This window comes from Pelodiscus sinensis, chromosome 23 (assembly GCF_049634645.1).
Source record: "Pelodiscus sinensis isolate JC-2024 chromosome 23, ASM4963464v1, whole genome shotgun sequence".
NCBI classification, from domain to species: Eukaryota; Metazoa; Chordata; order Testudines; family Trionychidae; genus Pelodiscus; species Pelodiscus sinensis.
This window is the reverse complement of record NC_134733.1, coordinates 8,059,804-8,085,973: the sequence shown is the minus strand read 5'-3', so window position 1 is coordinate 8,085,973 and position 26,170 is coordinate 8,059,804. Positions and strand designations below refer to the sequence as shown.

The 26,170-nt window shown below is 53.1% G+C and overlaps 2 protein-coding genes across 6 annotated transcripts in view; one reads left to right on the top strand and one right to left on the bottom strand.

Moving 5' to 3' along the window:
* The first annotated feature begins 21 nt into the window (after positions 1–21).
* MTHFR (methylenetetrahydrofolate reductase) lies at positions 22–17,872 on the top strand. Of its 3 annotated transcripts, none has more exons than XM_075906605.1 (12): positions 22–162; positions 5,620–5,871; positions 7,454–7,692; positions 8,095–8,205; positions 8,411–8,604; positions 10,557–10,807; positions 11,790–11,924; positions 12,327–12,507; positions 13,613–13,795; positions 16,115–16,222; positions 16,488–16,607; positions 17,113–17,872. In XM_075906605.1, the coding sequence occupies exons 2-12, from the start codon at positions 5,627–5,629 to the stop codon at positions 17,308–17,310; spliced, it is 1,965 nt and encodes a 654-aa protein (XP_075762720.1). In that variant the 5' UTR covers positions 22–162; positions 5,620–5,626; the 3' UTR covers positions 17,311–17,872. The 3 variants fall into 3 exon arrangements, with proteins under 3 accessions (XP_075762720.1, XP_075762721.1, XP_075762722.1); XM_075906606.1 differs by having other exon boundaries at positions 28–162; positions 5,539–5,871; XM_075906607.1 differs by lacking the exon at positions 22–162 and adding an exon at positions 5,969–6,025 and having other exon boundaries at positions 5,734–5,871.
* A 1,918-nt stretch (positions 17,873–19,790) lies between these two features.
* Positions 19,791–26,170, bottom strand: part of C23H1orf167 (chromosome 23 C1orf167 homolog) — a 31,672-nt gene continuing 25,292 nt past the window's right edge. For all 3 annotated transcript variants that reach the window (XM_075906600.1, XM_075906601.1, XM_075906602.1), the window contains 6 exons: positions 25,257–25,518; positions 24,605–24,713; positions 23,931–24,168; positions 22,927–23,062; positions 22,074–22,184; positions 19,791–20,877 (listed from right to left, as the gene is read on the bottom strand). In XM_075906600.1, coding sequence (XP_075762715.1) covers positions 20,818–20,877; positions 22,074–22,184; positions 22,927–23,062; positions 23,931–24,168; positions 24,605–24,713; positions 25,257–25,518 — 916 coding nt within the window. In that variant the 3' untranslated portion in view covers positions 19,791–20,817. The remainder of the gene's footprint in view (positions 20,878–22,073; positions 22,185–22,926; positions 23,063–23,930; positions 24,169–24,604; positions 24,714–25,256; positions 25,519–26,170) is intronic.

The following is a 26,170-nucleotide window of genomic DNA, read 5'->3' as shown; positions in this document are numbered from 1 at the left end:
TTGGGGAAAGAGGCGGGGAGGGAAGGCGCGTCCCCGATCACGTGACAAGCGTGAGCCGCGCCGGGCTTCTCCTCCTCGGGGGGCGGGAGGCATTTAATGCGCGCTCCCGTGGCAACGGGTGCGCGCAGGAACGTGCTGGAGCTGAGACAGCTGCAAGCCGGGGTGAGTCGGACTCGGGAGGGGGCGGCCTGGCTCCTCCCTCGGGGTTTATGCGTGGGGGGGGGGCGACACCCCCGCGATCCCCCCTCCTCTGCGATCCCGGGGCGCGTGCATGGGGGGGACCCTCCTCCCCGACCCCATCCCTGAGGCGGGTGCTCGCGGGGGAGGAGAGACCCCCCCCCGCAGTCCTGGGTCTGGTGCACAGAGACCCCGATCACGCCGTCCCCGGGGAAAGCTCAGAGCCACGCAGTGGTGGAGCTGACCGAGCAGGACCCAGCGGGCGAGCACCCGGATCCGGAGGAAGCCCTGATGCAAGACAGCACAGAAACGCGGGGGGGGGGGGGAGAGAGGGTTGAGCCTAGACCTGGGTGGGAAACTGCTGAGACATCCAGAGAAAGAGTTTATTAAAAAAAATAAAAAGTTGCCTGTGCTGGACTGACACACAAAGGTGAAAATTTGGAATTTTTCATTGCACTGAAATTTCACAATATTTTCTTTTGGAAACTGTGATCAATGGCATTTTCCAAATGAAATCTGCTGCCAAGCAGGTTAGGGAGGAGCCCAGCCCTTGAGCTCCCCGGAAGCCAATACAGCTTTCAAACCCTGCCTGAGATCTGTCCAAATGTAGTGGAAACTGAACTGGTCCTGCAAAAATGCTCCATCAGCAACTTCTGGAACACCCACTCCCCGGCTTCCCCTAAAACGCCCGAGGAAAAGTTTTGCCCTTGAGAATGGGTGAGCTGTGGCATGGACCCAGCCTTCCTGGGCTGGCAGCAGCCGTGCAGTTGGAAGCAAGAAGGGACTTGCACCTTTTGGGGGGGAAGGAAAAAACTACTCGAATCCTCAACTCCGAGTGAGGCAGGTAATATTTCATGTTCAGTGGGAGAGCCCACATTGGAACCCTGTATTTCTGCCCTTCATGTCTTGGCTATGTCTCATCTGCTAGTCCAGTGGCTCTTAACCTTTCCAGGCTACTGTCTGCCTCCAATTGGTCTTATGTACCCCCAATTTTCACCTCACTTAAAAACTACTTGCTTACAAAATCAGACCTAAAAATACAAGTATTACAGAACCTTATTACTGGAAAATTGCTTATTCTGCTTTTTACCATATAATTACAAAGTACTTTGATAGGAACATATATAGTGTGCTTGCATTGCAGTGTTAAAATATAGGAGTATAACAAGTCATTGTCTGAAATTTTAGTTTGTACGGACTTTGCTCGTGCTTTTTATGTAGCCTCTTGTAAAACTAGGCAAATCTCTAGCTGTGTTGATGTACTCCCTGGAAGATCTCCCTGTACCTGCAGGGATAGAAGTACCCTGCTTGAGAACCATTGTGTGAGGCTGCTTGGCTTAACATGCACAAGGGAAGGAAGCACCTTGGTTTGGGAATATGTGACACTTGGGGCAATTGTCTGCTCCCCCATTGCCAGGGTAATATGAGACCAAGGCAGGATGCCTGCTTACACCACCCCTCCCAAAGCTGGGAAGTAGATGTCCATCACAAGCCCTGACTGCACCCTGCTTCTGGCTGTTGGTTCTGCTCTGCTTTGGAGGAGAGAGAATCTGTCTGAGCAGCTAAGCACATGCTCCTTCCTGTACAGAAGAACAGATGAGCATGGAAAGAGGCCAAGCTGTCCTAATCCAGCCCTTGGAAGAAAAGCCATGTTTCACCACCACAGGGTCTGGCTCTATTTCAGCCACCACAAGGGGCAGCATCCGCCCCTGCTTGGTGCCTCCAGCTGCTCCTCTCACTAGGCACTTCTAGAACATAAGAACAGCCATACTGGGTCAAACCAAAGGTCCATCTAGCCCAGTAGCCTGTCTGCTGACAGTGGCCAGCACCAGGTGCCCCAGAGAGGGTGGACTGAAGACAGTGATCAAGTGATTTGTCTCCTGCCATCCTGCTCCAGCCTCTGACAAACAGAGGCCAAGGACACCATTTCTATCCCATGGCTAATAGCCTTTTATGGACCTAACCTCCATGAAATTATCTAGCTTCTCTGTAAACTCTGTTATAGTCCTAGCCTTCACAGACTCCTCTGGCAAGGAGTTCCACAGGTTGACTACACACTGTGTGAAGAACTTTCTTTTACTAGTTTTAACCTGCTACCCATTAACTTCATTCAGTGTCCTCTAGTTCTTCTATTCTAGGAACTAAGAAATAACTTTTCTTTATTCGCCCTCTCCCACCACTCATGATTTTATAGATCTCTATCATATCCCCCCTCAGTCTCCTTTTTTCTAAACTGAAAAGTCCCAGTCGTTTTAACCTCTGGAGCCTTGGTGAAGAGTTTTGCCTTTTGGAAACTTTCCACCTGCTGACTTCAGGGAGCAGCACATCCTTGCATCTGCACTTTCTTCTCCAGCTGCCTTCCCCCTTGTAACTTCATTGGTCCTTCTTAGTAGCCTACAAAGCTGTGAGAGCCTTTATCCTCTCTTACTAGTGCCCTTGCTCTCCAGCCTCTGCTTGCTGTCTCAGCTGTGGCTGTGCAAATCCAAGCAATCACTTCAATAACGGCGAATGGGTAGCTGGGACGAACTAAACCTACTGTGAAGGCAGAGTCTGGGCAGCTGACAGTCTTGCACATGTTACCAACCTTTGCCTGGCTTCTTTTGCCAATAAGCTCTTATTGAATCTGAGGCTGAGGGCATAGCCTTGCGTATTGCTGGTGGAGACAACTTATCTGCAGGCGCCTTTTCCTCTTGCAACTCCCATCAAAGGCTTTCAAAGCACAACACGGACCTTTATGAATGAAGCTTCAACCCTTCCCTGGAGATGTTATCTCCGATAGGGAAACTGAGGCACATCTGTGATTTGCTCAGGGAACAGCAGATATTTGGTGACGGAGCTGGGCAGAGAGCCCGTGACTTTTGTTTCCTGGTACTTTTATTCTAACCATTGGTTCTCAACTTATTACCATTGTGCTCCAATAGCTGTATAACCTGTAGACTTACCTGTATGACACTGAGGGTGTCACATGGGCCGCAGCTGTGTGCAGATTGGGCTGCACGCAGTCCATGAGCCTCAGGCGGAGAACCACTGGTCTAATAGCTAATTCCCACGTCCGTAGTGGGAGGGGTGGAGAGGCTCAGGTATCATTTCTCAGTTCCTCAATGCCAAGCTGAATTTTTGTGCTGCTTTTGCTGGTTTCTGCTCCAGTTGTTTTGTGGTGCCAAGTTTCTGTGATGGCTTTGTCCGCACATCCGGTTTGTATGCACACAAGAGATGGGAGGCCCTGGTCCCTCTTGGCACCAGCCTCACCCAACCCCCACTTCTTTAACAACTCCTGCCAGCTGGACAGGTCCCCAGAGGCTAGACTAAGCCTTTCTCCTGATGGGTTCAGCCAGAGCCCTCGTGCAAGCGGCAAGGGGAGAGCAAAGTCTGACTGTCAGTGGCTGGTTTGGGTGACATGGCCAGGTGGTGCCACATGTACAGTGTTTGTGGTGTTGTGCCTTCCAAGCAGGCTCAGGAGTTAAAGCAGCTTGTCCTGGGATGACCTGGATTGTTAACTTGGCTGCGTGCTCCAAAGCACTGGATGGAGCGCAGCTGAGCGGAGATGCTTAGCACGGTGCCTCTAGGCCAGCGAGCCAAACTCCGAATTGGGAGCTCATAGGCCTGGAGTCTGTTTCCAGGTCTGCCACTGACTTGCTGCATGTTTTTGGGCAAGTCACTTCATCTCCCGGCTGCTCTGTCCCCAGCTGTAAAGCCAAGCTAATAGTGCTGATTTGGTTACAAGACCAGTGACAGGATGGGCTGGTCTCATTCCTGGGGTCGGGTTAGACTTGCCAGTTAGTGCATCCCCTCTGTCAAGGGGCTATTTGGCAGCTTGTCCACCAAGCAATAAACTAAGTTAAAACCGAGGAGTCCTGTGGCACCTTAGGCTACGTCTAGACTGCATCCCTCTGTCGACAGAGGGATGCAAATCAAGCACATCGCAATTGCTAATGAAGCAGGGATTTAAATATCCTGTGCTTCATTAGCATAAACATGGCCACCGCTTTTTTTGAAACGGTGCTTTTTCAAAAAACGGCAGTCTAGACGCGGATCTGTCAGAAATAAACCCTTTTGACAGCTCCCCTATTCCTCAAAAAATGAGGTTTACAGGATCTGTAGGAAAAGGGTTTATTTTCGACAGATCCGCATCTAGACTGCCATTTTTCGAAAGCTCCATTTAGAAAAAAGCGGTGGCCATGTTTATGCTAATGAAGCACTGGATATTTAAATCCTTGCTTCATTAGCAATTTTGATGTGCCTAATCTACATCGCTCTGTCAACAGAGAGGTGTAGTCTAGACCTGGGGCATAAGCTTTCATGGGCAAAACCCAGTTCATCAGATGAACTGGAGTGGAGTTTAGAGGCACAAGGACAACAAAAGAAAAGGGGTATTTGTTTGGCTGCACTGTGGCAAGTAACAGAGCTTTTCCTAGCTCATATCCAGGCAGGTGCAGTTGGTGAGGAGCCAGCATGGCGTACTGGATGCGTGGAAAAGGAGGCTGTGTGTAGACAGAATGCAGGGAGAGGAGAATGCCAGGTGACTGGTGAGTTCTCAGCTGACAGCAAATTCTAGGAAGTGCAAATTGTGTGAAGCCATATTGTTCCCTTGAGTGCGTTACCTAGAGCTGCGTCCAAACCTGACGTACGTGAGGGCGTTAGGACTAGATCACTCTGCTGGACTTTCCCGTTTGACTTCTGACAGGAGGATGCTAGGGGCTTGAGGGGAGGGCATGCTGGGTAGCAATCCAGCCTCTCTCTCTCCATGCTCGTTTAAGAAACATTGCTGTTTAGGAATACGCAGAAGAGAAATAACAGGACACTGCTGTGGGCACGTGTTGTGCCAGACAGGACTGAACCCAGCCCATCCTGGACAGAGCTGCTGGCACTGTCCAGAAGGTCAGATTGACCTTCACCACCTTATGCTGGGGTAAATAAATAGTAAAGCAGTGGAAAGTTCAGAAGGAGTCCCTGAACCCTGCCAATTCTGATGAGCAACAAAATCACTCCTGGTTAAACTCCAGGGTAGAATAACGTCCACTGATTTGCATCACTAACTACTCCCCAAGGGTGCCGTTTGTAACTGCATACTTAGGCCGATCTCCCCGTGCGGCTGCCAAGTAGGGCTGACGAGGGTCTTGCAGGGGCTAGCTTGGAGGCCAGCTGTAGTACCTGCCAGCACTCCCACTGGGCAGCAACAGGATCATGAGCACTCGCAGATGGACCGTTCAGGGAAGGGAGGGTGTGGAGTGGTGTTGAACAACCCTTGAGTTTCTTGCCCGCTCCACTGACTTCTGCGGGGTGGTGGCTAGTTGCCACTAGGGAGGCAGCTGGTACATCCTGTGCATTGTGATCCCTTGGTCTTCCTGCTCCCTCTTCCAGCTCCTATGAACCGCCTTCCCAGTCACCCCACAGAAGCCCCTGGGCCGCAACGCTCACCCTCCTCCCCTCTCTGCCTTACAGAGAGTACATGATGGTCACGGAGCCCCCCTGTGTCAGCAATGGGAGCGCGAGTTCCAGGTCAGACGGCGGCAGCAGCAGCGGCAGTGAGAGCTCCAAGGACAGCTCCCGATGCTCCACCCCTATCCTGGATGCTGAGCGCCACGAGAGGTTGCGGGAGAAGATGCGCCGGCGCCACGACTCTGGAGACAAGTGGTTCTCCTTGGAGTTCTTCCCCCCTCGGACGGCCAACGGTGCAGTCAACCTGATCTCCAGGTGAGCCCTACAGGGTGGGGGGAACGGGGAGGAGGTGCTTTGATTGGGGGACAGCCTGATAGAGCAGGTTCAGGCCTGTGCTCTGTCTCCCTTCCAGGTGAAGAAGCAGGTAATGGGTCTGTGCTTTCCTGCTGAGAAGGGTGATGGACTCCAGGTAATTCATCTTTGCATCCCTGTAGAGTTAAACACCACGATGGGATTGCTAAGGGGCTGGATCATTTCGTACACAAACATATTCCTGCTACAGATGAATCCACTCTCATGCTTCAGAGTCTGAGCTGATCATCATGGGGTCAGGTAGGGGAGCAGAAAGCAATCCTCCACATAGGGTACCTCTAAACTATGCTGTATCTTCGTCTTCTGATCTCACCTTCGAAAACTCTGCTTTTGGGGAAAAAACCCTTTTAAAAAAAACGCATAAACCTCATTTTTTAAGGAAGAGTGGTTTGGTATGTGGGTTTTTTTTTGTTTTGTTTTTTCCGACAAAGGTGGTGGGGTTCCTCCCCCGAAAAAACTGCGTTCTGACTACTTTCACTTTCGAAAGCTCCTGCAGAATTTGCACATCCTCTTTCGAAAATACAGCGTAGTCTAGACATAGCCTTCGTGTGCAGGGTCTGGAAGGTGCATTAGTGGGGTGTGTACGGGTGTCTCCTGGTGAAGCATTGTGTATTAATTTTTGCCTTTGGCAGTAACCAAATTAGATGGACCAGTGGCTGGTCTCTTGTTGCAGGGCTCATGGCCATGCAGTGTGAAGGCTGTTTGCCTTCTGCTCATCTGGATGCTTTGCTCTGGGCCATTGTCTTTCCTCCTCCTGGTGGGAGTCTCGCCCCATGTCCAGACCAAACCTCTGCAGTGCTGTGCAACACAAACGCTCTGCCCCTCGTGCCCAGTCCCTGTGGCAATGCCCAAAGGGAAAAGCATGGCCTGTACACCTCTGTCCTGTCTCCGGCCTATGCTAATGGAATAGCAGGGCCCTGCTTGGCATGCCCTGGCCAGGCTCCGGCCTGGGGTAAGCAGGCACAGCAGCACTGAAGGCAGGGGGCCTCTGCCATCTGGAGCAGCCACAGTTTGGAATTGGGAGTTGGATTCGACCTATTCCCCTTCCTAATGGCCCCTGCAGCACCCACTTCCCCCGATGTTCCCATTCTACCCTCTTCCCCAGATGTGTATCCTAGCCACGGGCCTGCCACTTGCTCCTCTGGAAGAAGATGCCACAGCCTCAAAGCTGTGGCTGACAGGAAGCTTCCAGGAAATCCAGCCTAGAATTCCCTCTAAAAACCAACCAAACCTTGCCTCAACTGCTCCTTCCACCCCTTTGGACCTCCCAGAATGTGGCTTGTCTCTGTGGTGTTGATCTGCTGGGTTCTCGTGGCCTTTCCTGGTTTCTTTACCAACCTGGAGTGAGTTAGTTTTTGGTCTTTGCTCCTGAGGCGATCACTTCAGCCCAGTAATTGTGCTGCTCTTGTCTGTTCCCTCCTGTCGGTCTGGTGGTGAGGCGCCTGGCACTGAATGTGATCTCCCAGGCATGGGGGTGACAGCCCCACAGCCTAGCAATGAGCTCTGCTTCTGCCGCGCTCTGCAGGTTCGATCGCATGGGGATGGGCGGCCCTCTCTTCATTGATGTGACCTGGCACCCAGCAGGAGACCCTGGCTCTGACAAGGAGACCTCCTCCATGATCATCGCCAACACGGCTGTCAACTACTGTGGCTTGGAGACCATCCTGCACATGACGTGCTGCAACCAGACCAAGGAGGAGATCACAGGGCACCTGCAAAAGGCCAAGCGGCTGGGACTGAAGAACATCATGGCACTGCGAGGAGGTGAGTCTTCCTCTCGGCCCTGGGGATAATGCCAGAGGTGACCTCTCTGGAAGGGGGTGACCAGAATGAACCGACCTGGTAATCTAGTGTCCCTTCAGGTTCTCAGGCTGTGGGATTAAACATCTGTTGGGATCTGTTCTCCTGTTGCCCCAGGACAGGGCGGCCCTTGGGTAAGGGCTGAGCAGGTTGTTCAGGGAGCTGAGTTAACCTTGACTCAGGAGGCGTGGTGTCTCCAGCTCCAGGGCGGAGGTGGCTGGCTCATGGCGTGGAAACCATATAAGGAAGCCAGTGGATTTGAGAAACTCCATTTCCCCTTCCTCGCAATAACGGGCATCAGGTGCTGGCGGAGCTTTGCTCTACACCGGCCGTTGGTCAGTGCGGTCTCCATTTCTCCTCACGCAGACCCCATTGGCGAGGAGTGGGAGGAAGAAGTGGACGGATTCAACTATGCCGTCGACTTGGTGAAGCACATTCGCTGCGAGTTTGATGACTACTTTGACATCTGCGTGGCAGGTAAACGTATCTTTTTCTGAGCCAACTGTGGCGGGGTCTGTCTTGGATCGCGGAATCGACAGACTGTGCCGGCAGGGCTCTGAGCGATGGCTGGGGGGTGCTGGTCTCAGTCCTGACTGGTTCAGATGTTTGATGCCCCAGGGTCTGAGGTGCTGCAGGAGAGAGCATGCAGCCTCCTGGCTCAGCTTCCCCCTTCTCTCTGAAGGTTATCCCAAAGGTCACCCTGAAGCCGAGAGCTATGAAGCCGACCTGAGGCACCTGAGGGAGAAAGTCTCCGCTGGGGCTGACTTCATCATCACTCAGCTTTTCTTCCGGTCCGAGACCTTCCTCACGTTCATGAAGGACTGTCAGGCCATTGGCATCACCTGCCCCATTGTACCTGGCATTTTTCCAATACAGGTGAGATCCCCAGCCCATGCCAGGAGAGCGAAGTGAGCAGCTGGAAGGGGTCAGTGGTTGGATTTTGGGGCCAAGCACACTTAACTGAGGCTCTAACTCACCAGTCAATGAGGGTGCTGAGTGTGCCCCAGAAGGCAACCGGAAGCTTGTAGGATCTTATCCCTGCAGAGGGACAAAGTAATGGCAGGAGAGTGGTAGCCACTTTCCCCGCAGTCTCCATTAGTAATGTCACTAAGCAAAGCCAGCATGATGCAGTGGGTAAACTGGAGCCGTCGGCCAAACGGAGCCAAGCTGCTAGCTGCATGTCTCTTCCCTGCGGAGTTTACAGTCTGACACCTGGCAGGATGTGACGGTACAGAACTGCAGCTCGGACCTTGTGGTCCTTTTTGTGCTCCGCATTGTCAGTAGGGGTCTCAGGTGCTTTTCAGACGTTAATTAACCCCTGATTACCCACCCCCTTTGAAGGAGGTAAATACTGGTCCCTTCTTCAAAGATGAGTGGGTGGAGGGGTAATCAAGAGATTCGTCTAAGGCTGCACTAAAAATTGGGAACAGAATCCAGGAATCCTGACTCAGTGTCCTGCTTTGACTATCACCAATACTCTCCCCCTAGCTGGGATCTTTCCTGGTACAGATTTTACTTTGCCAATTATATGGAAAACAGAAGTAAGCCTGAAAATTGAGACACGTTGTAAGCAGCCCTGTACTTTTCCCTTGGGCGTCGCTAGGACTCTGCCAAATTCACAGCCATGCAAAACGCATCATGGACTGAGAAATCTGGTGTCGTCCTGTGAAATCTGGCTGTGTGCGCCTTTACCCTACCCTCTACAATACAGATTTCGTGGAGGAGACCAGCGTTTCTCAAATTGGGAGTCCTGACCCAAAAGGGAGTTGCAGGGGGATCACAAGGTTATTTTAGGAGAGTCATGGGATTGCAACCCCTATGTCTGTGCTGCCTTCAGAGCCAGGCAACTGGAAAGCAATGATTTTAATGTTGGCCAGGTGCCCAGCTCTGAAAGCAGCACCCCACCAGCAGCAGGGCAGAAGTCAGGGTGGCAATACCATGCCCATGTCACCCAGCAGTGCAGAAATGGAGATGGCAATACCCAGGACTTGACAAACTGTGGCGAGAGCTACTTGCCAGCCCTGCACCGCACATGTGCCAGACCGGCACTGCACGCATGCGCAGTGCCAGTGAATGGGGCGCACGGAGCGACTGGCTGAAATCTACTTGCCACAGGCGAGTAGAAACAGCGGTTTGTCGAGCCCTGGCAATACCATACTAACAATACAGCCTTACATCTGCAACTCTGCTGCTAGCAGTAGCTCTGCCTTCAGTACTCCATTCCTGGCCAGCAGCTACTGCTCTCCAGCTGCCTAGCTCTCAAGAGAGCACCCCTGCCACCAGCAGAAGCAAGGGTAGCAGTGCCACAACCCCTCCGACAATAACCTTGTGACCCTTCCCCCCTCCCTGCTCTCTCCCTCCCCCCCACAACTACTTTTGAGCGAGGACCAACACTGACATTTCGGCTACGTCTACACTGCAGGCTTCTTGCGTGAGAACGGCTGTTCTTGAGCCAAAACTTGAGGAGCACAAGAGTTATTCCTCTCCCCACGAGGAATAAGCCCTCTTGAGCCAGAGGGCAGTGTGGACAGGCAACAGGGGTTTCTTGTGCCAGAAACCCTTATAACTAAAATGGCCATCAGAGCTTACTTGCACAAGAGAGCCTCCACGCTGCCATGGATGCTCTTGCGCAAAAGCACATGACCATGTGGACACGCTCTTGCACAAGAAGCCTGCAGTGTAGACGTAGCCTTCAAGTTTAAGTATCTGAAATCATGAAACTTTCCCATTTTTAAATCCCATGACAGTGAAATGGACCAAAATGGATTGTGACCTTGGTAGGGCCGTAGGTATTACCCTCCCCTGTTCCCCTTGTATCCCGTGCCCAGGGCTACCATTCTCTGCGCCAGCTCGTGAAGCTCTCCAAACTCGAGGTGCCACAGGAGATCAAAGAAGTGATCGAGCCCATCAAGGACAACGACGCAGCCATCCGGAACTACGGGGTGGAGCTGGCGGTGTCCATGTGCCGGGAGCTGCTGGATAGCGGGATGGTGCCTGGTCTGCATTTCTACACCCTCAACAGAGAAGTGGCCACCACCGAGATCCTCAAACGTTTGGGCATTTGGAAAGAAGACCCCAGGTGAGCAGAAAGCTACTCCCGGGGGCATCTTTCCCCTGTCAGCGTCATCTTCAATAGATACGACCTGTGAAGAGAAGAAAAAGAGCTGGCACCTCTCCTACTGCTTTCTGCGGGAGACAGAAGCCTTCCGTGGTGGTTCTACCCACTTCCACCTTCTCCTGCTGTTTGTATTGCTACATTAGAAATGCAGGTCTGGCATGTCCTGGGAGACTGGATAGCTTGGAGCATTATGATCACCAAGTGCCAAGGTTGTGAGAGCGTCAGCAACTGAGAGGGGAAGGTGTTTTGTAGTTGGACTATGTAAAATTATTGCTCGGTGTGATGGGGTGTGTTTGGTGGTGGTTTTGGGGTTGGTTTTTTTTACATATTTTTTAACTCAAATGCCTGATGAACAATGAAGAAGGAGGAACTTTTCATCCTCCCTGCCCTTTGCTGTTAAGTGCTGAGTAAGCTCCTACTGTGATCTCTAGCCCAAAATAGGGAAAATGTTCCCTAAGTGAACAGGAGGCTCTCCAGCAAGGATTGGGTGGGTGGGAGATGGTGATGCACAAACATTTGGGTGGTGCACATCCACACATGCCTTGGTGCACATAACCAAATGTATTCCGCACAGAGACTGAAAAAAATAAAGGGAATAGTGTTCTCTAGCCACCAGAAAAGGGCAGGAAACCACTTGTGTGTCTAATCTGTGCAAGTCATCCTTAGCAAACTGTCCTGCTGCCAGGTAGGATACGTGAGAGCAGAGATAACGAATGCCTCCGCGTGAGCCACCTTCTCCTGAAAGGGGAGAGAGGCGTTTGCTCTGGAGGAAGGTGGCTCTCTGGAGGCAGGGAAGTCTCGATTCTTCCTGCTGCAGCCCCTTCCGATCAGCCTCCCCCAGAGCCTGGCCTCTCCAGTAAAACACAGTAACTGGCAGCGCTTTCTATCCCAAATCGTGGAGTCTGTGAGAGAGAAACCATCCTAATAATCTGCTTTCCCCAAGGCGGCCTCTGCCCTGGGCAGTCAGTGCCCACCCCAAGAGAAGAGTCGAAGACGTCCGGCCTATTTTCTGGGCTTCCAGACCAAAGAGCTACATTTACCGAACTCAGGAATGGGATGACTTTCCCAATGGCCGCTGGTGAGTCTCTGGCCTAGGCGAATTGCGGCGGGGGGAGAAAGAAGCTGTTTGAGTAATGGGCCCATCCAGTCTGAAGTGGAAGGCTGACTCTGTCAGAAAGGCAGAGGCTGCTGGACCCATTTCAGGGCCCTTTTGGAGTCCTGTCACTTAGTCCATTTGGTCCTTTGCTAGGAGAATCTCTGGGATGCCCTGTTGCTTGGAGCTACGTGAGGGGCAGAGCTGCTGGCTGGGGTTGAGTGGGTGGCCCCACCACAGTGAGGTCATGGGTCCCTGGTTGATCGTATTGGCTACTCTCCCTGCCTTGGAGGGGGGGTGGCTTTCCCCCCCACTCTCTGGAGCAGTCAAGCAGGTCACGTTCCACCCCAAGCAGCACGCAAACCCCCTCTCTGCTCCATCCCGCAGGGGGAACTCTTCCTCCCCAGCCTTCGGCGAGCTGAAGGACTATTACCTCTTCTACCTGAAGAGCAAGTCTCCCCGGGAGGAACTTCTGAAGATGTGGGGGGAGGAGCTGACCAGCGAGGAGAGCGTCTTCGAGGTGTTCACCTGTTACATCTCTGGGGAGCCCAACAGGGAGGGGCACAAGGTGAGTGGAGGCCCAGGGCTGAGAACATGGGATGAGTCAGAGTGGCACAGACCGAGGATGGGCTTGGGGAGAGACGATGGTGCTTATTTCATACCCTCTCAAAGGCGTCTGGCACCCTGTGATGTTCCTCTGAACAGGACTTGGGGCTTTTCTTCACCAAACCCACTCTGAGACCATGCTCGGAGGGGACTCTGCACGGGAGAGCCCGCGCCCAGGGCTAGGAACGTGCCTGGACAAAGACATCTTTGTGCTGTGAATGGGGCAAGATGATCACTGGTGGGGTTGATTTTTTTCAGAGTAAAGATGAGTCTGATCAGAAGGGACAACCCCCATGAGTCCAGCCCTGGAGCCCGGAGGCTGGAAAGCCCCATGGTTTGAAGGGGGTCTCCGAGACAGGGTGTCCTAGACCACGTAGGGCTTTAAAGAAGCGGTGTGAGATCTTGCACCCAGAAGTGAGCTCTCGGCTGGTTACGGTAAGAGCACTTGTGGGACGTGCTCTCTAAGGATGTGAAGAAACGGGTAATTGACTCATCGTGTCCGACACAGTTTGCATTGAGTACGTGATTAGTTAAGGGGTCGCTCTGCTGTTTCAGTGGAGTAGGAGCTGGGCATGCAGGCAGCCCTGCTCCCACTACATTTAAATTGCAGAGCCACAGCAGGGCTATGTTCCAGTCCCGGCTCGCGCTTGGGCCTAGACCTATCCCGCTGCGGCTCTGCCTTTTAAATGTAGTAAGGCCTCTTACTGCATTTAAAAAGCTGCAGCAGGGAAAGGTCTCGGACCCGGCGCGAGCTGGGACTTAGCAGTCCTGGCTCATGCCAGTCCCTGACTGCTGTGCCTCTGCCTCACCCACCCGCCCGTGGCAACCGTGCTGAGGGGGAACTGGCTTTTAAGCCGGCTCCTGACTCCTCCTTCCCCCCTCCCCTCCCGCTGCCTCTGATATAAGCAGTGGTGGGGGAGTGAGTAGTCAATTGATTGTCTATTTTACATCCCTAGTGCTCTCACAAGCTCTTCTTACCTCTTAGGTAGGCAGTCAGCATCCTTGAGGGACTGTGAGGTTATGGTAACGGGTAGCTGCTTGGCTTTCACCCTCTTTCCTTCCTGTAGGTGACCTGCCTGCCCTGGAATGACGACCCTCTGGCGGCTGAAACCAACCTCTTGAAAGAGCAGCTGGAGAAGGTGAACAGAAGAGGAATCCTGACCATCAACTCCCAGCCAAACATCAATGGCAAACCCTCCACTGACCCCATCGTGGGCTGGGGACCCAGCGGGGGCTACGTCTTCCAGAAGGTACCAAACTATAGCTGGGCAAAGCTAGAAGGAACCCTGATCATCTAGCCTGGCATCTGAGGTAGGAGATCGAAGAACTTGGATTTCTGCCACCAGTAACGGCAGGTCGAGCAAGAAGTAGCTGTAGAAAGAGATCCAGCCTAGCATTTTATGGCTTCATACAACGGAGAACCCACCTCCTCTCTAGATACTTTATTTCAATGGTCAATTACCTTCATTTAAAAAATGGGACTTGAATGTGAATTTGTCTAGTGTCAGCTTCCAGCCACTGGATCATGTGAGACCCATCTGGGCCAGCTAAGACTAAAGAGCCTTTTATCATCTGGTATCTTCTCCCAAATTAGCCCTTCGCCTGTCAATCTTCTCATGGATACACTAGATAGGGTTTCTCACAGAAAGGCAGGCTTTGAGACCTGGGAAGTCCTACCCCAGTGGCTGTACCAGCCTCTTCCACTCACCCTCTTCCACATCTGCTTATTTCAGAGTTGAGGTTCTTTGGGCTAAGGACAAGTCTAGCTTCAATTCCTTGAGCTCCCTCCCAGACCTTTCTGCTTGTTGCTGCCTGTGATGCGGGCTTCAGGAAAGTAATAGCATCTGGCTATGTGCCCAGTAAGAGGATTTTCTGCCATCTTGCCGTGACTCTGCTGTCTTGGGCAAGAGCAGACAGGGCGGTCTGGCAGGAGATGGAGACCAAGATCTGAACTGTACTCTTGGCTCTTCCGCTGACTCACTCTGTAGCCTTGGGCAAACTACTTAATGTGCGAGCCTCTATTTCCCCATCTGTAAAGTAGTGCCGCTTACCAATCTTTGAAGTGTTCACATTGGGGGATGGAGAATGCTTTAGGTTTTCCCAGGAGGCCTCCTATTTGCTCAAGAAGCAGACCCCATGCTAGGTACTGCCTGCATGGGAATCCAGGTGATGCTCTTCCCTCCACGTCAGTCCTGACCCAGGGCCACGGCAGGTATCATCCTTGGGAGGAAATAGAGCCCTGAGAAAGTATCACGGGACCTCTCATGACCGCAAGAGCAGCAGTGTTAAATCCAGTGTCCTGGTCAGCAGGTGTCATTCTGTTCTGCCTCCCTAAATGCCCTGAAGTTTCCCTCTAAAGATAGAGATGCCTGACTCTTAGGTAGCACTTCTCAGCAGATCAAAGCGCTTTGCAAAGGATAATCAGGGAAACTGAGGCACAGAATGGGGAAATACCTTGTCCAAGCTCCCTAGCTGACTCACAGAGCCAGGTATAGAAGCCAGGTCTCTGGCATCCCAGATCACAGCTCTGGGCCCTACTGTCTGCCTAGTTCTTCCTTGCCTGTCCTGAGCAGTTGCATAGTGTTACCATGGCAGTGACTGTACTGACCCCCGGCGGCTGTATTTCCCTGGCCTGTCTCCTGTGAAAGATGCAGCACTGCCACCCCCCCCCCCCACACACACACACAGCCTGTGAATGGCTCTATAGAAGTGCAAAATATCATTACAGGGACCCCCAGAGCCCAGGTAAACAGTGGGAGTGGAGCACATGGTGGGGAACAAAGCAAGCTCATTCAAAGGGATTTGGATTGTTAAAGCCGCAGGGCCAGCAGATGGCAAATGCAGTTCAGTGGAGAAAGATTCCCCAGGAGCAAGGAAATCCATCATCCAACACAATGGCCAGGAAACCGAGCTAGTGCCTTGCTGGGCGGGGGAGGGCCAGTGGCTGAATCCAGGCAGGAGCGGCAGCCAGTGGGGCGAAGGAGGACTTAGGCTGTCTTAGGCACCCGCAGTGCACACCAGACAAAAGAGGTGCTGCTGTGACTGGTCGGACCCTCAGAGTCCCAGCTGGGCTCACCCATTGCTCACCAGGCCGCAGGGCTTAAATTGCCAACAAGGGGGCAGTGCGGAACAAATGTCAAGCCAGCACCTGCTGCTCTATGGGGCCCTGGACTGACAGGTGCATAGGCTGTGACTTAGGGGTACGTCTCCTATCCCAGACTTGAGTTTGGACCCCTTAGCTCTGAAGGGCCTAAGCTAGGAGGATGGGTAAGAGGCTGCTACGTTGGGCTCTCTGAGCTAGGCACCTTGGATGCCAGCACCACTTCTGCCCTTTGTTTATTTGGCCATTCCCAGCTTGACCACTGACTTGCCTCAGTCTCCCCATCTGTAAAATGGGGATTGCATGGGCCTGCCTTGGGGGGATGGCTGTATTCTTAGTACCTTCCCCATGTTAGCTGTGGAGATTTCAGAAAAGTGGGTGAGTCCAACAGCTGGGCTTCCCACTGGTTTTCCCCCTCTCCTTCCTGCACTGCAATGAGTTGTGGCTTCGGTTCCTCCCACCCATGCAGGCATACCTGGAATTCTTCACCTCCAGTGAGAACATCACAGCACTGCTCAAAGTCCTGAAGATGAAGAAGTACGAGCTCCGTGTGAATTACCACATTGTCAACGTCCGGGTAAGAGCAGGCTTCCCTCCCACCACATCACAGGAGACACAGATGGCCTCGCTCATAGGGACAGTGTGTCAGCAGGGAAGGAAGATGGGAGATGGCAGCTGGGTGGGATGAACCCTGCTGGCTTTTCACATGGGGAGGGAGGAAGCTTAATTCCCAGAAAGTAGGGCCCCTAAAAATACCTCTGCACCATGTCCTAGCTCCACTCTTGGCTCAGGACCATCTTGCTCTAGAAGCTGCTTCCAATGTCCTGTCCTCCTCTTGGCAGGGTGAGAACATCGCCAACTCTCCCGACCTGCAGCCCAATGCTGTGACATGGGGCATCTTCCCAGGCAGAGAGATCATTCAGCCAACAGTTGTGGATCCTGTTAGCTTCATGTATTGGAAGGTAAGAGCCTTGCTCCAGCTGAGAAATATTGAATTTCTCCTCACTTGGGGGTTAGAGAGGAGCGGTGGGGATTGGTTTGGGGTTTTCTTCTCTCTCCAGGGGGTCTTGATAAAGTCATAGGGTCACATTAGTGCCTAGATAGAATCTATCCTGTGCACTTGAGTCCTTATGCAATGGGAGCTCTTCCTGAGGACTGCAAGATTTGCCCTGGGTTATGTATCTGCTCTCTGTACAAAGTGGGAGACTTGAGTGCCAGCCCCAGTATTTCTGTGCTGAGGCATTGTGGAGCAGCGCTGGTGCAAAAATACACCTGCAAATGCTTTCTAGAAAGCAGGCGGCTACATTGATTGCCCAACTCCTTAGCTATAGAGTGGGGCAGAAGTGAAGCCCTACACACTCTAGTTTCCCCTCCCAAGACCAGTCCCCCTAGAGGACATTGTAGGAGTCTCAGCTAATGTAACACGTGCGTGTGACGATACCAAGCTCTCTGCTTTGGTCCTGGCAGGATGAGGCCTTTGCTTTGTGGATCGAGCAGTGGGCTAAGCTATATGAAGAGGAGTCTCCCTCTCGCATGATTATCCAGTATATCCACGACAACTATTACCTGGTCAACCTGGTGGACAACGATTTCCCGCTGGAGAACTGCCTGTGGCAGGTCATGGAGGACACTTTCGAGCTGTTGAACTGTCCCACAGAGCAGTGACTGACAGTCTCAGGCACTTGTGCCATCCATCCACCACTCACTGCAGGCAGCTCAACTACCGAGGGGGTGAGGAGCCCTCCTCAACGTGACAGGGAACCAGACACTCCACCCGAAGACCAGCTCCACGCCACTCCCCTCCTGTGACCTGCCTTCTCTCAAGGTGAAAGACTCCACCAGGGGCTCCCAGAATCCCTCCTGTTACAGACTAAACACACCCACTGTCTGGTCTCCTATGCTAACGGCAGCTAGAACCACTACAACCTCCCAGCAGTTACAGGCTGCACTCTAACACAAATAAGCTACTTTTTCAGGGTCTGCTTTAAACAGCAGGGTAGTGGAGACTTGTCCAGTCTCTGCTGGAGTATTTAAACGCTAAATGGTCTAAAAGACTTGGTCAAGTTTTTTTTGTTTTCCTAACTATCACCCCAGCCCCTTTTTTGTTTGTTTTTTTTTAAACATGAATAAGGGAATTCTCCAAGCCTGCTTCATCTCTAGTGTAGTGACTAAGAATTAAAATGTGTGGCTTTTATTTTTAAATGATTAATAAATAGCTGACACTCAAGCATGCCTGATTTCTGGATCAATAAGACAAAGTTCAAAATCTCTCTTCATTGGGCTTGTATTTTAGCTATTTCAGCTTTAAATAGAGCTGAAAGCAGCTTTTAGGCCACTGGTGAAAAACATGCAGCCCAGTGCAGTTCTGTGTATGGCCAACAAGACATTTTGTTTACTGTTGCCTATGCATGGAGTTGCCAGGTTCCATTGGCATCTGTCCATATAGTCTTTTTTCCTACTGGTATTAGTAATATAACACACACAACTGACAGAGCCATCTCCCTCTGCATCTAATCAATGCTGCTACGGTGCAGCTGGCACCTTCTAAAAATTGTAGGTAGACAAGTAGAGTTAGCAAAACTACCCTATCCTGGGAGCCCGTCTTGGTTACTACAATCATGCAGCCCACAACAATGAACTAGCCTAGGTTATCCACATCCTCTTTATGCTCAAGGTTAACACTGAGGCTGTCTGTAAGCAGCAGCACTTACTGTTTAATGGTGGAGCCAGCCAGGCCAAGCTGGGAGGCATGAGGAGTCCATAGCATTGAAGCTAGAGCCTTTCACGCAACAAGCACTTAGGTCCTGGATTTTAGTCCTTGACTGCCACTGGTACAGGTGTAGAAGGGTGTTCACAGTGACTGGGCCACATGGCGTTACACCTGCTCCAGAGTTGGTGATTTCAGCCTCAGGCACTGGATACTCCTGCTTTATTGTATGTCCAGGGAAGTGTGTCACAATAGGATGCAGGATGTGAGCTTTTTGTTTTCCAGCACTTAGGCCAAGAAAAACTGTTCCTTATCCCTGCCCTAGGCTGGACTGTGAACCCTACTGGGTGCGTCTAGACTGGCAAGATTTTGTGCAAAAGCGGCTGCTTTTGTGCAAAAGCTTGCCAGCTGTCTATACTGACTGCTTGAATTTGCACAAGAGCTCTGACATTCTAATGTAAGAATTCAGTGCTTCTTGTGCAAATACTTTGACACTCCCGCTCAGAGATAAGCCCTCTTATGCAAGAATACTTGTGCAAGAGGGCCAGTATAGACAGGCACCTTAATGTTTTGCACAAGAAAGCCTGATGGCTAAAATACACAAAATTGCGCAAAAGCCTCCGTGCCAATCTAGATGCTCTTTTGTGGAAATACTTAACGGAAAATTTTTTCCGTTAAAAATATTTCCACAAAATCATGCCAGTCTAAACGCAGCCACTGTGTTTAATTCTTACAGTGGCAGGGTACCTGGGGCAACACTAAGTCTGACACATTTAAAACAAGGTTCCCTTCTGTAACACCCCGAGACTGTCCTGTATTCTGATTGGGGAACACAGTATTCTGATTGGTGTGCAAGATCAGGCCACACCATGTTTTACCTATTTCTCCCTTCAGGACTGGGAGAGCCCAGCCTGGTGGAGTCACTGAGTGTACATTTATGAACACAGCCTCTGCTAGCAGGGTGGCTGGGCCTGGGGCCCTGAAAAACAGCCTTTTCCGGAAAAGCAGCCTGCCAATGTAGACGCTCTTTTTCCAGAAATACTTATAACGAAAACTATTCTGTTTTAAGCATTTCCGGAAATTCATGCCAGTGTAGACACAGCCTAGGGGTTCTAGCAGTGGCAGTTCTGTGTAAACAGCAGCAGGTGCAGTCAAGGACTCAGCCCCCTCCAGGGCCTAGCTGGGCAGTGGGAAAGGCACATTCTACACAGGTGTCTCACCAGCATTAATCCTAGAGTTGGCACATGAAGATAAATGTGACTTTGGGCCAAACCTCAGCCCGCTCGTGTAGTGAGGCTGCAGCTGTGGCGCGTCTGGAGGCAGAGCCCAGACCTGACAACGCTCGAGGCCCCAGAGCGCAGGGCTGTGTCTGAAACAAGCACCTCAGGGAGCAGCAGGAGCCAGGTGCCTGCAGGGGCTATGCTGACCGTTGGACAAACCAGCGTTGCACAGCTTGGGCTGCTGTCACCATTGACCAACAGCGCCAGGGCCTCAGGGCAGCTTCTGGAGGGATTTGAAGATCCCCACCCAGCTGGGTGAAGGCTTTTTTACATGAGCAGCGGAGAGAAGCACTTTCTGCATCCTTCTGTCCCTTTAATTTTGGCCTTGTGGGGAATAGCTGATGCCATGTAATCACCCTCCATCGATCAATCACTGCAGCAGCTAATGAGGGGAGGGGGCGGGCACAGCAATGATTGGGGACAGACATGCCCAGCTGGCCTCAGCAAAGCTGTTTGGTGCTCAGCTGTACCCAGCAGGTTTCTCCATCACAGCCCCATTCAGCAGCAAAAGGACGCGGTGGGAGGCAGCGGGTCAGAGGTTGGCCACCCACTGAGGGGCTTAATGAGGAGCTGATGGACGGGAACACATGCAGGAGCTGCGGGCTGCACGAGAAGCCACAGATCTAAAAATAAAGCCTGCGGTCAAGGCAGCCTAGGCTGCCACGAAGTGGAAGTGGGGGCTGGAGGAGCTGGAAGGCTCATGTCCCTGCTGAACCTGATTCAAAGGACAGAGCATGTGGCAGACTGACCTTTAATCCCAACTCCAACTCCGCACAGCGTGCAGCCTGCAAGCCACTTGCCCCCACAGAAGCATCAGTCCTGCCTGGCCCGGGCCTAGGGGAGTGCCCTTGTGTGCCCCAGCTTACTAGCAGGAACGTGCCCCAAAGCCGGGCAGGAAGACAGTCCAGTGTTCCGCACTTTGGATCCGGCCCAGGGTGCAGCTTCATTCTGCACCTAGTAGCTCCCTGGCTCGTCCCTCTGCCAGCCCACTGTGTCACTAGCAGCAGGGACTGGGCCAACAGTTGGGGCTCCCTGCAGCTATCTGGTGGGGGCAGTTCTGAAAGGGAGAGAGTGCCCCACGTTCCTGGGAAGTGTTCAAAGGAGACACCCTCCTCTTCCACTCAATACCCAGCCATGTTCTCAGCTGGCCCAAGGAGATGAGCTCTGGCCCGTCCTTCCAGCAGCTCAGCAGTGTCCCCGGCCCTCCAGCCGGGATGCTGTCAGCTGGTGCCACCTTCCAAAAGCCTGAAAGGGAAGAGGGGAGAAGTCAGACTTGGGTCACAGCCGAGTGGCCCCAGCATTCTGCAATGCAGCCCCCGTCACCCTCCCCTTGAGTACACCACAAAGCAAGACTAGAGGTCCCACCTTGCAGTGCTCCCTCTGGATCAGGCTGACACACCTAGTGGGCCCTGCACTCTCTATACACTGTTAGGTGTGAGCCTGGCTTCTCACAAGCAGCTCAAGAGGGCTGAGCATGGCCTGGGCTCACCTACCGGGACGTAACTGGGATCCCCTTCCACACAAGGGCCAGAGCATTTGCCTGGGCGCCTCTCTGCTACCCCCAGCCCTGAGCCATGTCCCGCTCTAGCACTCAGCCAGAATCTGTCCTGAGGCAGAAGGACCACATCACACCAGCAGAGCCAGCCAATCTGCTGCACACAGGAGGTCAGCGTTAGCGGCAGGCTGTTCATGACCCGATGCTCCACTGCTTCTGCAATACAGCACATGGGCCAGCAGCGAGATTTCCACAAAGAGTTAACCGCGCGGCTCACTCCTTCCTGTGCTCAGCCGACTGCAGGAGGGGCCCTCAGAGGAAAATCCCCCTGATGCCCTAGCCCAGAAAAGCTCCTTGGGTGCTGAGCTGGGTCCGTGTTTTCAGATCAGGCTACCTCCCAACCCACTTTACTTGCCCTGCTAGTTAAAGCATAAACAGTGTCATTCTCCTTTGAAAACAGCCTCCTAGAAGCTGAGAGAACAGGGCCCCCGCACTGGCTCCATCACAGGCAGAACATGCTAATCCACACACTGTCCCAGACAACAGCCCCCGTCCCACCCTGCCGCCAGCTGAGTCTCCAAATTATCTCTGTGCACCAAAAGGCCTCAAATCTCTTTCCCTTCAAGGCAGGGGCCCACAGAACAGAACCACCACCTGCAATGGGATGAGCATGAAAACCCACCATTCCCTTCGGTGCCCTCTGCTCCCACCTCTTCCCTGCAGCTCTGTGTACCGGGGCTTGGCAGTAATAGTTCTGGGATCTAGACTTTTTAGCCTGTAAGCTCTTTGGGGGCAGAGACCATCTCTCAGCAGGTATTTGTGCAGGGCCCAGCACGACGGGGCATGAACTTGGTTGGGGCTTCTAGGTGCTCCCATAATACAAAATGATTTGTAGGCCATAGGAACGATGCTGCAGCTACTAACTGCAAGAGCAATAAGCTCCTACCCTGGTCAGCAGGCTCCGGTCTTCACCCTCCAGGAAACCCTGCGACACCCGGCTTTGCAGGTACCGCCTCCTCCAGATCCTCCAGCCCCATTCCAGCAGCCGCTGCCCAACCTGTGAGGAGAAAACAGCCCAGAGATGAGCTCCCCCTGCCCAGCACTATCTGCCTCTTAGGCTTCCAGGTCCCTGCCCCTTCTTACACCGTTTTGTTCAACCCCATTTCTGCTTTGCATGATTGTGGCCTTTGGCCAGACCTCTCAGGCTACTCCCAGGAGGCCCACATGATTGGTTTCATCTGCTCAGCAGCAACATTTCCAGCTCCAAAAACCTGGCCTGCCTCCCCCAGCCCTGCCTCCATCACTCACACCATGTCCCTTCCGCCGAGCTTACAAGACTCCTGCAGCAAACTGCTCAGTCACTTGGTTTGGGCCACGCATCTCCTTCCCCCTCCTCAGCCAGCACTCAGGTTGTTTAAACTGTGGGCCAGGGTCCCTGCTTACCAGCAGAGCTCTAGGTGTGGTCCACAAGGGGCCAGAGACCAGCTGAACGAGTTGCTGGGACCTCAGGTGGGGCTTAGAACAGGTCCCAATCGTCATGGGCATTGAATAGATGAGTGGGAAGGACAGGAAGTAAAGGAGGAAGGAGGGCCCTGAGCAAGCCATGTGGGTTAATTATTTGTCAGGGACACGAGACAGGAGTCCTCGGCTCTCGTGTCACTCCTGCCATGGACTTAGGGGCAAGCCGCTTCCCCTTCTGTGAGGGGGGATGAGGCGTTCACTCACCTCCCAGGAGGGTGGAGGTTTGGAAAGGACTTTAAGCTGAGACACACAGGAGAAGGGCCCAGGCAAGCACTCACCAGCACCCGCACGATCAGTGCTGTCCTGCAGGCGTCCTTCCACTGCAGCCACCCACTCGCCAAAGAGCGCGTCCTCCTGTCGCGCCGGAACCGGCGAAGCAGCATGTTGTGTCGCCATCGCCGCAGGTACTTTGTCCTGGAGGCGGAGAAGGGAGAGGAACGTGCTCACACTGACAGCTGCACTTGCTGCTGCTCTCCTCAGCAGACAGGGCACCTGACAGGTTCTCAGGGCACCTGACACTGCGCGAGGCAAGGATGGGAGTGATGCTGGCAGCTCTTAGGTCTAACCTGCACTCAGCTCCTTACACCAGTGAACGGCGACTCGCAGCACTTCTACTGTGCGCTCCCCATGGGCCGTAAGGACAAGACATGACTCACTGCCCTCTCTAACAAGGACACCAGCCTCCTCGCTGCTCATTCGGTTGGTACACTTAGTGCAGCGAGAAGGGGTCAGATTAACAACCCGGCATGCTGAAGGGCTCTGTTTCTCCACTCAAAGGGGCTGACTTTCCCCCACTGCCCTGCCAACGTGCCCCAACAATGACTTCCCACAGGGCCTGGACTGACAACCCCCTCCCTCCTACTCTGCATAGTCTGTACGATGGTAACAGCTTTCAGTCACTACCCACCTGGTCCAGATGCAGACCAGTGACCCAGAAGTAAAAATCCAGATCCCATCCCCAGTCCGCTGTCCCGGCCCCCTTCCCTGCTTCAGAGCCCCGAGAGCACAAGAAATGGTTCATGGAGCTGCCTCCCAGCAGCACGGAAACCAGGCACATGCACGTAAGTGAGACCTAAGCAACGCTCCTTCCATTTCAACAGCCAGGCCATATGCCCAGCCCCCCTAGAGATGGAAAAACAACAGTCCTGCTAGGTCACATACGTCCATCTTCACCAGCCCGTGCTGACTGCTGGGAACACAACCTGAACTGGACAGCCAGGTTACCCGTGATCCCTTTCTCTTGGTGCTGACCCTGTTCAGATCCAGTCCAGCCTGTGCTTACCCAAGCCATCGTCTATACTGCTCATCTGGTACCAGCTCGGTGCGGCTCTCCTGGGGCCAGGCATGTCCACGTGCCCCTTCCATCATATCGGGCCTCTCCAAAAGCTGATGAACTGGCAGCCTCTCTTTCCTGCTTTGGTTTCTGTAGATCACCAGCCAGCGACGGAAAGAGCTGGGAAGGAGCCTATGGTAAGACGCTGTGCTTGGTCCAAGACCATTTTCAATGCATCGTCTTGACTCTGTGGGAGGAGACACAGCGGTTACAAAAGGAATGACACTGTGGCAATATAAAGTGCTGGCAGGAGTTCTTCTCTGTTTAACTCCAAGAGCCCCACGGACAGAGCACGCCCTCCATCCTGTTAAATTAATGACCAACTCATTTACAGAAGAGCTCAAGCAGGGGACTCTAGTGTTCCCTGTAAGCTGAGCACTTAGGCGGCCACCCAGGAGAGATTTAGGTGCCACCCAACTGATTGCCAGCTGTGGGCGCTCTGCCAATGTGCTTCTACAGGTGGTGCACATCCACACGTGCCTTAGGGCACATAAATCTTATTCTGCGCATGAATGGAAAAAAATTAGAGGGAACAGTGGATGGTTCCCTTCTAGACAGAAACCCACATGCACCAACAACCCCTGCACACCCCCCAGGAAGGTGAAGGCAGGTTTGTTTCTTACTGCGTGACCAAGACAGAGGCAGTTTCCTGCACTTCCTGACTCCTATCAGGGTGCACTGCTGCCGGGCACTCAGGGACAAGGCGGCTGCTTTCGTCCAGTACTTGCAGGCCTGAGGACAGAATTTACAAAGCAGAGGTCAAGATCTAACACAAAAGCAAGGAGGGGGAGAACCCCTCCACCATATAAACACAGGGGTTTATCCAAGCAGCGGGGAGGGGAGGCTTCTCGAGCTAAGCCCCGAGTTTGACACACCACACTGGGTCAAATCCCAGCAGGGCTGACTAAAGCCTTCAAACTAAACAGAGACCTAGGCAGTTTGCTGGCAGTGGGCCTGACCCAAAGGGCTAGGTTAACCAAGAGCCAGTCTGCTCTGGGGGGGCATAAATTACCCAGTGGCACCTTTTGTAGGAGCAGGGGATTTGCTTGCTGGCTAGTGTGATGCTCAGCCTCAGAGGTGGCTGCGTGTCAGCGGCCAAGCAGCACGGCTACAGCTGGCAAAGCACTTCCAGAGGAGAGGCCAAGCAGAGCTGCAGACCCACGCCCACAATCAGAGCCTGTGGATCTAAGTTTTGAGCAGAGCCCTCTCACTGAGTATCTGAGTGGCGTGACCCAGCTGTAGAACACGGAGTGGTCTCCTACAGACGCTGCTCACCTGTCTCACCACAGCCGTGGAGCCTAAGTGCAGGGCCTGATGCCCCCTAGTGGCCACTCTCCAGCGCTGAAAGGATTTAGCCCAAGCAGGCCTGGGTTGTTTGCCATCTTCCCCTGGCCACTTCTGAGCTCTCAAGACCCCCGTCCTCCACCGGGCAAAACAGAGCGCGAGGCTACGCCGCTGCCTGGCGAGCTCAAACTGGGCGAGGGCTTCATGCTGCGCGTGTCCACAGATGGTAACCTGGGCCCAGGCTACTAGGACCCTGGAAAAGAATCAGTAATCGCAGGTGCCTCCGGTAACATTTCTGCCCCAGTTAGAGACAAACAGGCCTAGGCCTGAGTCCGAGTCTCCCCTGCCGGCCATCCAGTGGGGTCGTTTACAACTGCTCAGGGCAAATGCAAAAAGCTACCAGATCACATTGTGCCGCTGGCAGCAGTGTTACCCCCCCCCCCCTTCATCCTGTGCAGTGGGAGAATGGGGTGAAATAGCTCCAGATTTCTGCACTGCAGCCGCTTTCTGCTCAGTGATCCCAATCGCTTCACATAGCCTTTCCCAGCAGGTTACCAGTCTGTGCTTACCTCAGCTTCCTTCAGTCGCATTGTAACGATGAGTCTCTGGGACGCTTAGCAGTGCAGAGGCTCCGATCGCATGAATGTTACGCTCACAAAAGGCGTCCGAGCAAGAGCCCTGGATACTAACAGCCTGCTTTGCCCAGAGACCACGTGGGCACGCTACCCCCACACGGCACGGAACCCCAAGAAACGGCCTGCCAGGCCAGGGCTAGGAAGGCAGTTCAGACTTCACAGTCGATCAGCCATTTCCTCCCTATCAAGATGGGTTCCAGTGTCATCAACTGGAGTCCACTAGGGATATTAAAATGCGTTTAATTCTGTAAACCTGTGATTGCTGGGGGC

Bases quoted from the DNA above. Each gene is read 5' to 3' on its own strand.
- MTHFR (XM_075906605.1), top strand. From the start codon at position 5,627: ATGATGGTCACGGAGCCCCCCTGTGTCAGCAATGGGAGCGCGAGTTCC. The intron at 5,872-7,453 runs GTGAGCCCTACA...CGCGCTCTGCAG, and splicing joins GCAGTCAACCTGATCTCCAG to GTTCGATCGCATGGGGATGG. The intron at 8,605-10,556 runs GTGAGATCCCCA...TCCCGTGCCCAG, and splicing joins CTGGCATTTTTCCAATACAG to GGCTACCATTCTCTGCGCCA.